General features: G+C 41.6%; 1 protein-coding gene across 6 annotated transcripts in view; it reads left to right on the top strand.

The window, feature by feature from the left end:
- The window catches only part of LOC122686751 (ATP-binding cassette sub-family C member 4-like), a 2,082,459-nt gene that overhangs the window by 343,035 nt on the left and 1,725,427 nt on the right, over nucleotides 1-13,997 (top strand). Inside the window, exon 31 of one of the 6 annotated variants that reach the window (XM_043891994.1) lies at nucleotides 3,779-5,584. The exons of the other annotated variants lie outside the window; for them this stretch is intronic. Coding sequence (XP_043747929.1) covers nucleotides 3,779-3,790 — 12 coding nt within the window. The 3' untranslated portion in view covers nucleotides 3,791-5,584. Of the gene's footprint in view, nucleotides 1-3,778; nucleotides 5,585-13,997 lie in introns of those variants that run through there. 6 annotated transcript variants of the gene reach the window in all.

Here is a 13,997-nt window from a genome sequence, read left to right as displayed (position 1 = left end):
GAAACCATAAACAAAGTGAAAAGACAATCTATGGAGTGGGAGAAAATAGTTGTAAACAATGAGACTGACAACAGATTGATTTCCAAAATATATGAAATGTTCTTACAACTCATAAACAAAAAAACATACAACTCAATAGAAAATGGGCATAAGAACTAAACAGACATTTCTTCAAAGAAGACGTACAGATGGCCAACAGCCATGTGAAAAGATACTCAACATCACTAATGATGTATTTGTCTATATATGTATGTATCACAAACCTCGATGAATGAATAGATAAAGAAGATGTATGTATATGTCATACTGTATCTTCTTTATCCATTCATCTGCCAGCAGGCATTTAGGTTGCTTTCACATCTTGGCTATTAGTACTGCTGCTATGAACACAGGGATGCATGTATCTTTTTGAATTATAGTTTTGTCTGGGGATATTCCCAGCAGTGGGATTGCTGGATAATATGGCAACTCTATTTCTAGTTTTTCTGAGTAATCTCCATACTGTTGTTCTCTCTGGAATTTCCATACTGTCCTGCAATTCCATACTGTGACTGCACCGATTTTTAATCACATCAACAATATAAGGAGGTAGCTTTTTTTTCATACCCTCTTCAGCATTTATTATTTGTAGACTTCTAAATGATGCCCATTCTGACCAGTGTGAGACCTCATTGTAGTTTTGAACTGGATTTCGTTAACCATTAATGACTCAAGAAACCCAATACTCATTGGTTTTTTGTTCTGCTTGCCTTGAATTTTAACTTTTTTGACATCATCTCTTTTAGTCTTCACAACCATGCTGAGCTGGCAGTATTATCCTTTAGATGGAGAACCTGAGGTAGGAGAGCCTAAATGACTTCTTAAAGTCACAGGTTAGAAAGTGTTAGTAATCTTTTATCATATTAAGTGAATTAATTGTGTCTTAACTTCTACTCTGGGCTTCTGTAAAGATAAAATCAAATGATTAACAAAAGAGCCCCCCAGATGTTTTGCTTTCATCCCATAAATCATGTGATATTGCTACTTTCTGTGGACTAAGGGGCCACATCTCTGAGCAGCATCGTAATCACACCCAACACTTAGCTCAGCCTGTTTCTAATCTGCAGTTTGTAGCCATCACTTAGTTCCTATGAGTCACTGTCTTGCTTCACAAATGAGGCAGCTGGTGCAGAATGAGCTTAAGTGATCTTTCCAGGGTCAGCAGTGGTGCCAGGAGAGAGAGGTGAGACTGGGCTTCTCCCTCCCAGGCTCAGTCCATCCACAAGGCCGCTGCTAATAAATGTTCAGTCACCTCAACTCCCTTCATAACCTACTCTTGGAAAAGATGCCTTCTCTCACTCCTGCTGTCAGCCAGAGTGTGGTCTACACCAGGACAACCAATGGGAGAGAGGAAGGTCAAATCAAGGATTTTATACACAGGAAGCTTGTTTTCATTATTTAGTTTCAAGTATTTTAGACCATGAAATGAAGATCATTTTGTTTAAAAGTTGCTGCTAATAACATTTTTAAAAGTAAAAAATTATGTTGAGAAGGGCTATAGGGAAAGGAGCCAGTTAAGTTTGGGAGGACTGTCAAGAAGTAGAAAATGAATTTCATTTCCATGCATTCTTTTGGCTGTTTTTAGTTTCACCAAGAGTCTACATAAATATCTAACCATACAAGCGTGGCTAGCTTAAAAAAATGGAGAAGGGAGATGATATGCAATTAGCCCCCAAAAGTCTGACTTTTAAATCTTTGCCTTTTGAATCAAAATAGTCTCAGATTTCACCCAGTGGAGTCCAGGTACTTTTGGAGAATTTTATTTTTCTCCTTAAGTGGTCCTTTAATATATAGCATTTCATAAGCAGTGCTGTTTTGGGGGTAGCAAGTATGCAAGCAACAAGAGGGAAAAAAAGTACACTTAATATGAAGGTAGGGGTCTCAGAACTTTTATATGCATTTGTGAAGTCCATTAACTCTCATAACTTTGTTGACAGCATCCACAAATGGACTTGGAGTCATGTCTTATAAAGTAGATCTGAAATCATATGACAAGAATGAGTCTTGTATAAATGGTACATTTTCTTCTTTAAAGACAAAAGTTTTCACATTATTTTTTGGGGAATAAATTACTTTTGAAGTCTTTTCTTCACCCAGACACTTTTAGAGATAAGAGCTCACAAATCTTGGCATTATTTCATTTTGTTATGTGCATCTGTCAAGAAACTGAGATACAATACAGCTACTCAAAAGTGATGATTGTGGAACAGTGAAACTTGACAGCATTTCATTTCCTTTGTGTTCTGATTATACATGCATCAGAAAGCCTGTATCTCTTCCAGTTCAGCTAGAAATTGGTAGAATTAAAAAAATCAAGCTGGCAAAGATCTGCCCTATTTTGGGTATCATCTTACACTTTAGAGAAGTTGCTTGGTTGAGTCATTGTTAAAGCTTTAGATTCTCCTTTCATTCTTGGGACCAACTATTCACAGATCACATTTCTATAGACCCTCTAATGGCTTTGCCACACAAATTGAATGCCAGGATATTTCATATATATATGTATATATATATGTGTGTGTGTGTGTGTGTGTGTGTGTGTGTGTCTTCAGAGAAGGCAATGGCACCCCACTCCAGTACTCTTGCCTGGAAAATCCCATGGATGGAGGAGCCTGGTAGGCTGTGCTCCATGGGGTTGCTAAGAGTCAGACACGACTGAGCAACTTCACTTTCACTTTTCACTTTCACACATTGGAGAAGGAAATGGCAACCCACTCTAGTGTTCTTGCCTGGAGAATCCCAGGGATGGGGGAGCCTGGTGGGCTGCCATCTATGGGGTCGCACAGAGTCAGACACGACTGAAGTGACTTAGCAGCAGCATGCCAAAATTTCAATGCTTGTCAATCAAAGTTTATAAAATACAGGGATTACAACTGAATATTAAGTTCAGTTCAGTTCAGTTCAGTCGCTCAGTTGTGTCCGACTCTCTGCGACCCCATGAACCGCAGCACGCCAGGCCTCCCTGTCCATCACCAACTCCCAGAGTCCACCCAAACTCATGTCCATCGAGTCGGTGATGCCATCCAACCATCTCATCCTCTGTCATCCCCTTCTCCTCCTGCCCTCAATCTTTCCCGGCATCAGGGTCTTTTCAAATGAGTCAACTCTTCCCATCAGGTGGCTAAAGTATTGAAGTTTCAGCTTCAACATCAGTCCTTCCAATGAACACCCAGGACTGATCTCCTTTAGGATGAACTGGTTGGATCTCCTTGCAATCCAAGGGACTCTCCAGAGTCTTCTTCAACACCACAGTTCAAAAGCATCAATTCTTTGGCGCTCAGCTTTCTTTATAACTGAATATTAACATATAGATTTATTGTCCTAATTTTATGTGTGAAATTGAGAAACCCTTGTGCAGACGCTGGGTTTCCTTAGCTTCTTTGTTACCCTATTTTTAATTTATCTCCAGGTTTTGAGTCAGTAAAATGATTTTGCTTTTTAATTTACTATAGTAGCAAAGCATATCTGTGAATTAGAATGATCAGAACTCTAGTGAATCTACAGGTTGTTTGGCATTAAGCCCAGGCCCACTGTGGATTCTAATGGGATTATTTCCTCCATAGAATAAGCACATCCCTGCATTTTTAAATTGTGCCTCCAGTAGTTATGTGATTGTTTAATATGAAGATGTGGACATCTTCCACATGTATTCCAAATGCATTGCCTTAGAAAGGAGGACTTTAAAATGCTTTAAACATTTTTTTAAAAAAAATTTTAATTTGTCCTTTTTCCCCTTCAGGCACACACCTAAAAGAAATAACCAGATGTTACTCACAGTGGTCATATGGTTATGAACGCTTCCAATGGACAGCCCTCAGCCTTAATGATTGTTGAGTCAGCGCTGTGATTCTACCATAATGTCAAGTCCAATCCAAAGGTGTTTTTCCAATAGTTTTTGCACTGTAAAAACTATATTATACTTTTTTTTACACCAGTCCCAAATATTTACACATAGATGTTAATTTGGATTTGTTTTCTCCAGTTTTGCCCAATGATTTCAACCTCTAACAAAATGATTTACTATTTTTATTTATATTTTATACTAATTTTTCCTATCCAAATCAGAGGTGAAGACTACAAGTAAAAGCTGTCTACCAGGTTTAGTGTCTTGAGAGACTCCAGAACCAAAACTCATTTTATAAGATATAAAAAAAAGTTGTCACAGATGTCTTTTACTGTTCCTAAAGTTACATATTACTTTCCAATTTTATCAGGAGTTTTGTTTACTTGAAGACCATGTGAAGTCACCATTTGTTTTACCACTTTCTTTAACAGTGCTAGTATCCATTATTGCACCCAAATATCTCTGATTAAAATAGTACAGAGAAAAAACAAAAAAAATATACTTTAGTTTATGTGAGATAGGAAAGAGAGGTATCCTCTGCCCAAATTTAAGATACATGGTTTAAAATACATAAAGATAATATTTAATTATATGTTCTAAAACACAAGGAAGAGAAAATATGCTTCCTCAAAATAGGAGCCCTTCTAGGTGATCACTGTCTTCTAGATGGAGAATTGTATTGTATTCTATATTTTACACTTTTTTAATTTATAACATAAAATTTTCTATGATAACCTTTTTAACATACAGTTCAGTGGCATTAGCCACATTCACAGTGTCATGAAACCATCACCATCTAGTTCATTTTTAGTGATTATTTTAGACCATTCAGCTTATTATTTCTACAGTCAGTTTTGGTAAGTTTCATTTCTCTATGAATTAATCTATTTCATGTGAGTTTTCAGCTTGATTGGCTTAAAATTATTCATAAAATCTTGTATGTTTAATATCTACAGGAGCTATAATTGGGTTCTATTTTGGTTTTTAATTTTCTTTGAGCCTTGTTTTTTTCTTGAATAATCTTGCTTGATTTTTTCCTATTAATTTTCAAAGAATCAAATTCTGTGCTTGATTGATCCTTTCTGATTTTTTGTTTTCTAGCTCATCATATTCTTCCATTCCTTCAGCTTTTCTTCATTTGAGTTTTTTCTCTAAATTCTTATATTGGAAATAGATTAATTTTTAAACTTTTTTTTCCCCTAATGCAAGTACATAAAACCTACTTTTTTATTCCACCTAACGGCCCACTTTAGCTGCAGCCTACAAGTTTTGGTACTGAGCACTGATCAATAATCATAGTGTTATGTATTTTCCAATTTTTAATTTGATTCATTAATTATATATTTCACTCATGAGTTATTCATCAGTGTAATGTTCTCTAAACTCCAAATGGTGACAGCTATTTTTCTATTATATTAGCCATGTAAAATTGCTAACAGTCGACCTTTTTTTAGCCCATAAAAATAGCAGTTTCTTATGGTTCAATGTAATAGTTTTCTTTTGATATTAATATATAACAATTTCATTTTGGTCAGAAAACATTAGAGTGAGGATTTTAAAGCAAAGGTTTAAAATATTGACACACAACGTCTTTGTTTCCATTTTTATTTTCTATCTATTATATATTTCTATTTAATTTTCTATTTCTATCTATTTTAAAATGTTATATGTATAACCAGAAATTTTCAAATAAAAATCCTTCCCAAATTCTGGAATGTTTTTGATGTATGTTACTGGTTGGTTCTTTGGGATATGGACTCAGATGGAGTTCAGTGTTGGGATGTTTGTTAGGGGTGCCATTGGGATTGGCACTCGTGGAATTAAGAGTGAAGAAACCGGAGCGAGCACAGGGAAAAAACCAAGCTGGACCATGGGCCAGATGACCTTAGCTGACCCTACGAGGGCTCTGGAGTGAAGATGGCCCTTCAGGGTTGTCCTGACAGGTTCACTGGCCAGGCCTTTATTCCTCCACCTGGATGGGTCATTGCACACAGGCTGCCCCCCAGAAGCTCTGAAGGCTGAAGATTGCCCACTGGAAGCACTTCCAGCAACTAGGGGAAGAGTCCTTGAAGGTAGGTCAGGACAGCACATCTTTCAGGTCTTCACAGCGTGTGTCACAGCTCCAGAGGTAGATGATGAGGATGTACTGTGGGGGAAACTCTTGATGACTGATGTGTAAGTCAGAATGATGACTTGGTGATTCTCCTCAGTGCCCTGTGGTGTGAAAAAGAGCAGGAGCCCCATGTAGGGGAGATAGTCTCATTCTCTAGGATCATACCAGTTGTTATTTCTTCTAGAAAGATCAGTCCTCATCCTAGGTAACTCATATTTCTCTCATAGGTGCTCTCTTTCCTTGGTAAATCATGAGCTTCTCAAGACTTGGAACTGGATCCTATTCACTTTTTAGTTACATCCTCCAGCACAGTGTCTGTCGCATAAGAGGTGCTCAGTAAATGTTTTCTGAATGAATGATGACAAAGAACAAACCTTCCTTCTAAACATTATAATTCTGAAATGTTAAGAGGTAGCCTGGGATAACACAAAGCCCCACTTTTGGAGTCAGTCATACTAATCTGCAAGCCAGTTCTTTCTCTGCCACACGCTAGAAATGTGAGTGCGCAAAGAATGTACTGTCCAGAGTGGGACACTTGAGAGTGAAAGGAAAGATGCCAGAACAATACACTGGTATCGTCCTTGACAAAATGGGCTATGGTCACCTTAGTTACTTGCCTTGTGTCTCAACCTCTGAATCTTAGCTTCTTCATCTGGAAAATGAATATAATTCCTGCCCTTGAACCATTGCTTTGGATGACGGATGATGGTTGGGTTGATGGATTGACTAAGAGCACCCAAAGACACAGGGTGGAATCATTGACCTTGGTGATTCTTAAACACCAGGAGAGGAGAGCAGGAAAGGTGTGGATAAAGGTAGGTTGGCCACCTGACCCGAAGGGCTGACGCATTAGAAAAGACCCTGATGCTGGGAAAGACTGAAGGCAGGAGGAGAAGGGGATGGCAGATGAGGAGATGATTGTATGGCCTTACCAACGCAATAGACATGAGTTTGAGTAAACTCCAGGAGATGGGGAAGAACAGGGAAGCCTGTAGTTCTTCAGTCCATGGGGTCGCAAAGAGTTGGACACACCTGAGCAACTGAACAACAACAACAGCAAAGGTAGGTTGGAGACTGTAGAAGGTGTATTTAGAAGGTCCTCATCCAATGGCCTAAACTGTTCTTCCTTCACATGTAGTTAAAATGACATAAGCACAGAGGGAGGAGCACAAGCTCTGGAAGAAACAAGATTAAGACTTTGATACATTTAGAATGTTTTACAGAAAGCTTACATTGGACAATTCTAACTAAAATCACTCTTTCCCTCAGCAACCATGCTCATAAACCAACTCACAATTATCCACCCCAATAGGTAGAATTTCAGGTATTCCAAAACACTGCTTGATCCAAAAGCTAATCATATTTAATTTTGGAGGACACTACATGAAAAACATTTTTAAAATTAAATTTTGAAGACTAGATAAAAAAAAAGACTCTGTGAAACAGATTTTATATCTTAGCTTCCACCTATTGAGGTAGATAATTATGAGCATGGTTGCTTATCTCAGTTAAATCAGAATCTTGGGGAAGGGGAGGCAGGAGTCAACATTTTTTAAGACCCACAGGTGATTCCACCCTGCAGCCAAGTGAGAACCACTCTTGAAGGCAAAAGAGCTCATTTCTTCATAAGGTGCAGCTTCTTTCATTGCTAGAGGCCTCCTCCAAGAAGCCCTCCTAACTACTCACATATTTTTCTCTTCCATCTGTCCATAGGTCTGTCTGTAGCTGGGGTCAGCACTTTACATATTTGATCCTGCGATCAGGTCGCCTGGGGACACTGTTAACCTGCAGATTCACTCAGGAGGTCCATGTGGGCCTAGGGTCTGCATCACTAGGATGCTCCCAGGTGCTCCCCCTGCTGGTGGGGGCCGCACGTGCGGGGTCTACAGGAGAGCATCTGTCTGTGCAGGCTTCTTTGCGATTGTTCTGGGGCAGTTCAGGCTCCTTTTCTGCCTTTCCTGCACAAAGGGGAGAGCAGCTGGTCCCCAGCTTTTTCCTGTCCTGGCTCTCATCCCACTCAGTCCCCACCACACTACCCATGGTGTGGACATGTGGAAAGCTCCCCAATGACTGTTGAATGAGTTAATGAACAAATGTGGTAAGAATCTCTATAGTGTTGTTAACATACGTGAAGGCCTTAGGAATGTCGGGAGGAGAAACTCAATCAATGTCCAGGGAGCCCTGGGTTCTAAGCACTGTGGTTTGTGCAGTCAGGCCCCACACTGTGGTTGTTGTACCCAAGTCTGAAGATTAAAACATTTTATTGAAAACAAACAAACCAAAAGCCTCAGCAAAACCGAATTCATAGATACAAAGAACAGATTGGTGGTTCCCAGAGGCAGGGGGTGAGTGGTGGGTGAAATTTAAGAGGGTGGTGGAAAGGTACAAACTTCCTGTTAATAAGGTCTGAGGCCAAGAGAAGCCCTTGGACTTCCCCTCACATCCATTCAGGGCTCTCCAGAGTTCCGTCTCAGAAGTGAAATCTTTCTCCAGCTAACTTCCCAGCTGTTTAAAAGCTTATCTCTTGATATTCGAGTGGCTTCACTCAAGACAAAGCAGGAGGGTGAGGGTGGAAAAGGCAAGAGGGTCTTGATGTGTTGATTGGTTTCTTCTCTCAGCTTTTAAACTAGGCTGTGGGCATGTAAAAGGCAGTGAAGGCAAACATCACAGCATTTTCACCCAAACCAGGTCCCTTAACAACTGTGACAGGGAGGAAAAGTTATCTTTGTCAGCCGTGACCTCTATGTGGCATCACCTCCCGCCACTCCAGGCCTTTGGTAAGTTCCTACCTCTCCTCAAAATAATTTTTAATTTCTGACTCCAGTTCTTGGGCAGAAAATTATCTCATCAGGTTATTATATAATAATGATGAAAGAGGAGGAGTGGTATCAAGGTAAGATTGAATCTTTTTATCCAAGTATTTCAAAGGGAAGAAATGAATCATTCCAGAAACTGCTGTCATGTAAAATTCCAAAGTGCAGTATTAAACTGATGGTTTGTAATGATTTAGAAAAGGAAGCAGTGGTCACTGGGACAACCTCTTGGATTCTTAAGTAAAGAAATGTAATGCCAAATTAAATGCATATACTCACAATGACTGAGGGAACAAAGGAAAACTCTAGTGAAATCCTAATATTAAGATTTTAGCAGGCATCGGACAAAGTTTCTCAAGATGCTCTTGAGACATAGTACTGAACGTGAACATATATATATATATATATATATGTGTATATATATATGTATATATATATATATGTATATATATATATGTACACACACACACACATATATATAGACAAATATATATATATTAATGTTAAGGTGATTATTAAATGGAAATGGTACTGTGTTTATCTTTCTCAAGTCTTTATCTCTTGGAGGTGTGTACTGGAGTATCTATGGGTGAAACTGTATGTATTTAGGAGTTGTGTTAAATGCTGGAAACACCCCAGGTTAATGAACCAAGATGTACAACATGTTAATAATTGAGCAGGTCACCCCACCAACAAAGAATTATCTAGTCCTAGATGTCAGTAGGGCTGAGGTTGAGAAAGCCTGCTTCCAGTGCCCCTGCAGCACCTTAAATACATAACTATGCTTAAAACCAATCTCCAAGTCTCAAGTCTAAATCATTCTGTTGAACAAGGACCTATGGTATAGCACAGGGAACTTTGCTCAATGTTATGTGGCAGCCTGGATGGGAGAGGAATTTGGAGGAGAATGGATACCTGTATATGTACGGCTAATTCCCTGTGCCATGAACCTCAACTATCACAACATTGTTGATTGGCTATACTCAAATATAGAATAAAAAGTAAGATAAATCACTCACTTGAGTTATAGGGTTGTTTCTTGGGGCTCTGGTCAGAAGGGTGGGTGTGACTGAAGGAGAAAATACTCAACGTTGTTGGCTTCTGGCTGTAGTGTGAGCCTGGGTCTCCCAGACAATGGATTTCCTTCAAGAATCCCACTCTGAGAGGTTAGGTCTTTGACCTGATAGAACAAGAAGGCCTACAAACCTCACCTGGGTGGGGTGGAGGGTGGGAGGGACAATGAATTTCCCAGGCTAAACATCACTTTTCAAAGTAGTGATGCAGATCACACTAGTATTTAAGAATCAAATAGTTTCCTTGGCTAGTCCAGTGTTTCTCCCTTATCTAGGTCTCTAGGAGAATCATACTCCATTATTGGGCAGAAGCGGGTTTGATTTCTTCCTGTTTTGTTACCTAGACTCCCAAGTCAGACTCCAGCAAGGGTCCTTCTGCCAGGTGTCCCTTGCACCCATAGAAGGAGAAATTTGATTGAGAACGATAGGGGAACTTTATGCCCATTAAAGCATGAGAGGTAGGAGCTTGTGGTCTAGAGCACATGCTCTCCCCAACAACAGCAGGGCTGTTTATATGATCTATATGGTATAAATATAAATTTATATGATTTATATGACAGCAGGGCTGTCATCTGGGAGGGAGTGAGGGTCTCACGGGAGGGCTCAACTTTGCTGCTTGAAGCTCCTGATCACAGTGCTGGGTGCAATGTCTCTGCACACAGCCCTCTGAGCTGAGGTGTCGCCATTTTGCACCAGGAACTCTGGTCCGAAGGGCTGGGTGCCAGGCTTCTGCACAACATGCACTGTGAGCAAGTGAAACTCAGCTCAGCACAAAGGAAAAAAAAAAGGTTAGACTTTATGAACAGATTTCATGTTTCCTCCCCGGGAACTGTTGATGGGCTTTGTGGGTGACATGCCTCTCTCCTGTCCCTGTCCTGCTCCTCATCCTGAGGGTGCTGAAGGCATAGGCCCGGCTCCTGGAGCTGCTTCCTACCTAGTGTGGGGTCGTCAGGCCTTGGGGAGGAGTGGGACTTCTGTTGCGTGTGGAAGTGTCTGATGCTTCCAGGCCTTGGCCCTAACTGCTCTGTCTCTGAGGCACTGCTGTCTGTTTTTCTAGATTCTGAGGGTCATGCAGGGGCCCAGGAAAGGCACAAGCCCAGGGGCACTCTGGTGGCCCCATCACCCCGGCCTCAGATTGTTCCCTGGATCAGGTGGCCTGGTATATGCAGCCCAGCGGTTCTCTCAGTGGTCCGTCTGCACCTTCTTCAATGAAACCACATGCATCCATGTGAAAACATCTCCACATTCTGCCTCGTACACAGACCCCTCCCTGGGCATGAAAAGGTGATCAAGGGCAACTCAGTCCCCCAGGATCATCCCAGTCTGGGAGGCAGTGGGCTTGCATCACAGTTGGAAGCCAAGGCTGTTCTGGTTGGTCACTGTTGCAAGGGTGGCTGTTCCCTTTTTAATGGTAACAGTGTTGTACTTGTTCTCCCAACCAAGGTCACTAGCTCTCCTCTGAACACAGTCGTTTGCTCTTTGGGGACACACTTTTGTTTTTGTTTTTGTTTTGGAAGAGAAACTTCATGTCAGAGAGAGGTTCATATGAGTATTCAAGGTCATCCTTTGACCTAGGTTGTCTCTCCAAAGGACAGGGCTCAAGGTCCCCTTCACTTGAGTGTGATGTCCCCACGGAGTGACCCCCTGCAACTTCGGGTCAGATGGGTGGTTGGCATCACCAAGTGGGGTCCATTCCTCTCAGGAGTGACTGGGATTGAGGGCTGCTGCTTTTCCGTGTTTTCAGAGCCACCCGGTCCTCTGGCGGGAAGGAGCGGTGGGCAAGTCAGTAGGTACAGGCATCACCTGGTTACCTTGGTTTCTCCTACAGGGAGGGCACACTTGAGTTGTCCCACTTCAAGGGAACTAAAGGGTCCCTTCTCTTAGCTTAGGGAGTGGGTCTACCATGAGCTCAAACACACTTGATTCTAACTTATCTCTTGGGGCTAACAGCATGCAGGTCAGGGCAAGTGGGAGTAACCTAACATTTTCTCCTGACATAGCTTGGCTAAGGTTTCTTTTAAGGTGTCATTGGATCTCTCTACTTTCCCTCATGATTGGGTCTCCAGGCTTAGTGAAAAGTCCATTTTATGCCCTTGTTATTCCCTTTGTCACTTGAAATGCTAATGCTACACCATTATCACTTTATAAGGATCCTAGGAGTCCAAACCTGGGAATTATGTCTCTTTAGTGACTTTGTTTGCCATTTTAGTTCTAGTGGGGAGCTTCCTACCCACCTTGAAAACATGTCCACAAGCACCTAGAGATATTTGAAGTTGCCCTGTGCTGTCGGCATGACAGTAAGGTCAATCTGCCAGTCTTCTCCCTGATAAATCCCTCTGGTCTGAATGGGTTTTGCCTGGAGGACCTGGGGGGTCTGGTGTTGGGGTGTTCACTGTGTAGATGGTACATGTCTCCACTATTGGACTGGCTATACTTTTCATGCCATGAGTTATCCTGAGCTCAACTAACCAATTATACAGAGCTTCCCTCCTGTAGTGAGTTCCTATGAGTTTGCCTAATGGCTTGACAAACTGCAGTTTGGAGAAAGAACTATTGCTCCTGTTCATTAACTAGCCTCCCATGGCCTCCTTGGAGTAGGAAATGGCAACCCACTGCAGTATTCTTAACCGTAGAATTCGACGGACAGAGAAGCCTGATGGGTTACTGTCTATGGAATCACAGAGTTACAACTAGTGTCCATGGGGTTGCCCAGTTACAACTGGAAACTGAGCATGCATGCACCCACACATGGCCTCCCTAGGGCTCTGCTCTTGCCAGACTGACTTCGGGTCAGCTTACCCTCTCATGTTGGGCATCCCTGATAGCTCAGCTGGTAAAGTATCCACCTGCAATGCAGGAGACCTGACTTCAATCCTTGGGTTGGGAAGATCCCCTGGAGAAGGGAAAGGCTACCCACTCCAGTATTCTGGCTACTGGCCTAGAGAATCCCATGGACTATATAGCCCATGGGATTGCAAAGAGTCGAAGATGACTGAGTGACTTTCACTTCACTTCACTTCACTTCACCCTCTCATGTTAAAGCAAATTTACTGACAGCGGGTTGCAGTGAAGAAAAATGTGGCATTTATTGTAGGCATCAAATGAGTACAAGCAGCTAATGTTCAGAAGCCTGGAACTCCCCAGTGACTTTCAGTGTGGGAAGATGAGGGAGAGTTGCAGGGTATGCGATCATATTGTTGTACAATTCTCTGGTTGATGGTGAGGTAACAGGGGGTGTCACAGGGGTTAACATCACTTATCAGCCCCCAGCTGGTCTATGCACCACGTGCTCATGGTCATCATGTAGTTAATTTCTTCCATCTGATGGGGGTTTAGTATCTGCAAAACAACCCAGGAGTGTGCATCTGACACTGTTATCTGTGTCCTTCAGGAAGGAACCAAAGATTCTGTGATTGCTATGACTGGTCTGTTGCTTAATTTTGTTGATGTTGTTGCTACATGTTCACATTCTTTCAAACATTAATTCTTGAGCCAGCCTTTTGCAACTCAAGGGAGGCCTAAGAAACTAAAGTTTTCGTGCAAAAAAGGAGACATAGAACATGGAAGGTGAATGGGATTTTATCACAGAAGGCCCTATAGAGTCCTGCTCAGTCACATATTGAAGCCTCAATTCTAGGCTTTGTCTGATTCTTTGTTTAAATAGCCTGGGGAATAATTGAATGGATCTGACCTCTTTGATTTGAGGGTTAATTGCAAGTTACTGGTCCTGGGATGCCCTTTTGGCAGGTGCTTCTGTTTTGTTGTTTCCGTTTATTATTAATACTTCCATATTTCCTTTTTGATGACCCCTACACTGAAGCACTGTCACTTCTTCCAGAAGCTAAGCTGCTTCTGAGTCTCAGTATGTATAAGCCATGTTTTACCAGCTTATTCTCTGCAGTAAGCATAGTCCTTTTGTTATAGCAGGCAGGTAACTAGGTGCGTGTATGTGTGTGCTCAGTTATATCAGACTCTTTGCAACCCCATGGACTACTGTAGGCTGCCAGGCTCCTCTGTCCATGGGATTGTCCCTGCAAGAATTCTGGAGTGGGTTGCATTTCCTTCTCCAGCGTATCTTCCTGACCCAGGGATTGAACCTCTGTCTCTTGGCGTCT

Source organism: Cervus elaphus, chromosome 30, assembly GCF_910594005.1.
Source record: "Cervus elaphus chromosome 30, mCerEla1.1, whole genome shotgun sequence".
NCBI classification, from domain to species: Eukaryota; Metazoa; Chordata; class Mammalia; order Artiodactyla; family Cervidae; genus Cervus; species Cervus elaphus.
Note: the sequence above shows the minus strand (reverse complement) of the source record. Positions and strands in the feature narration are given on the sequence as shown.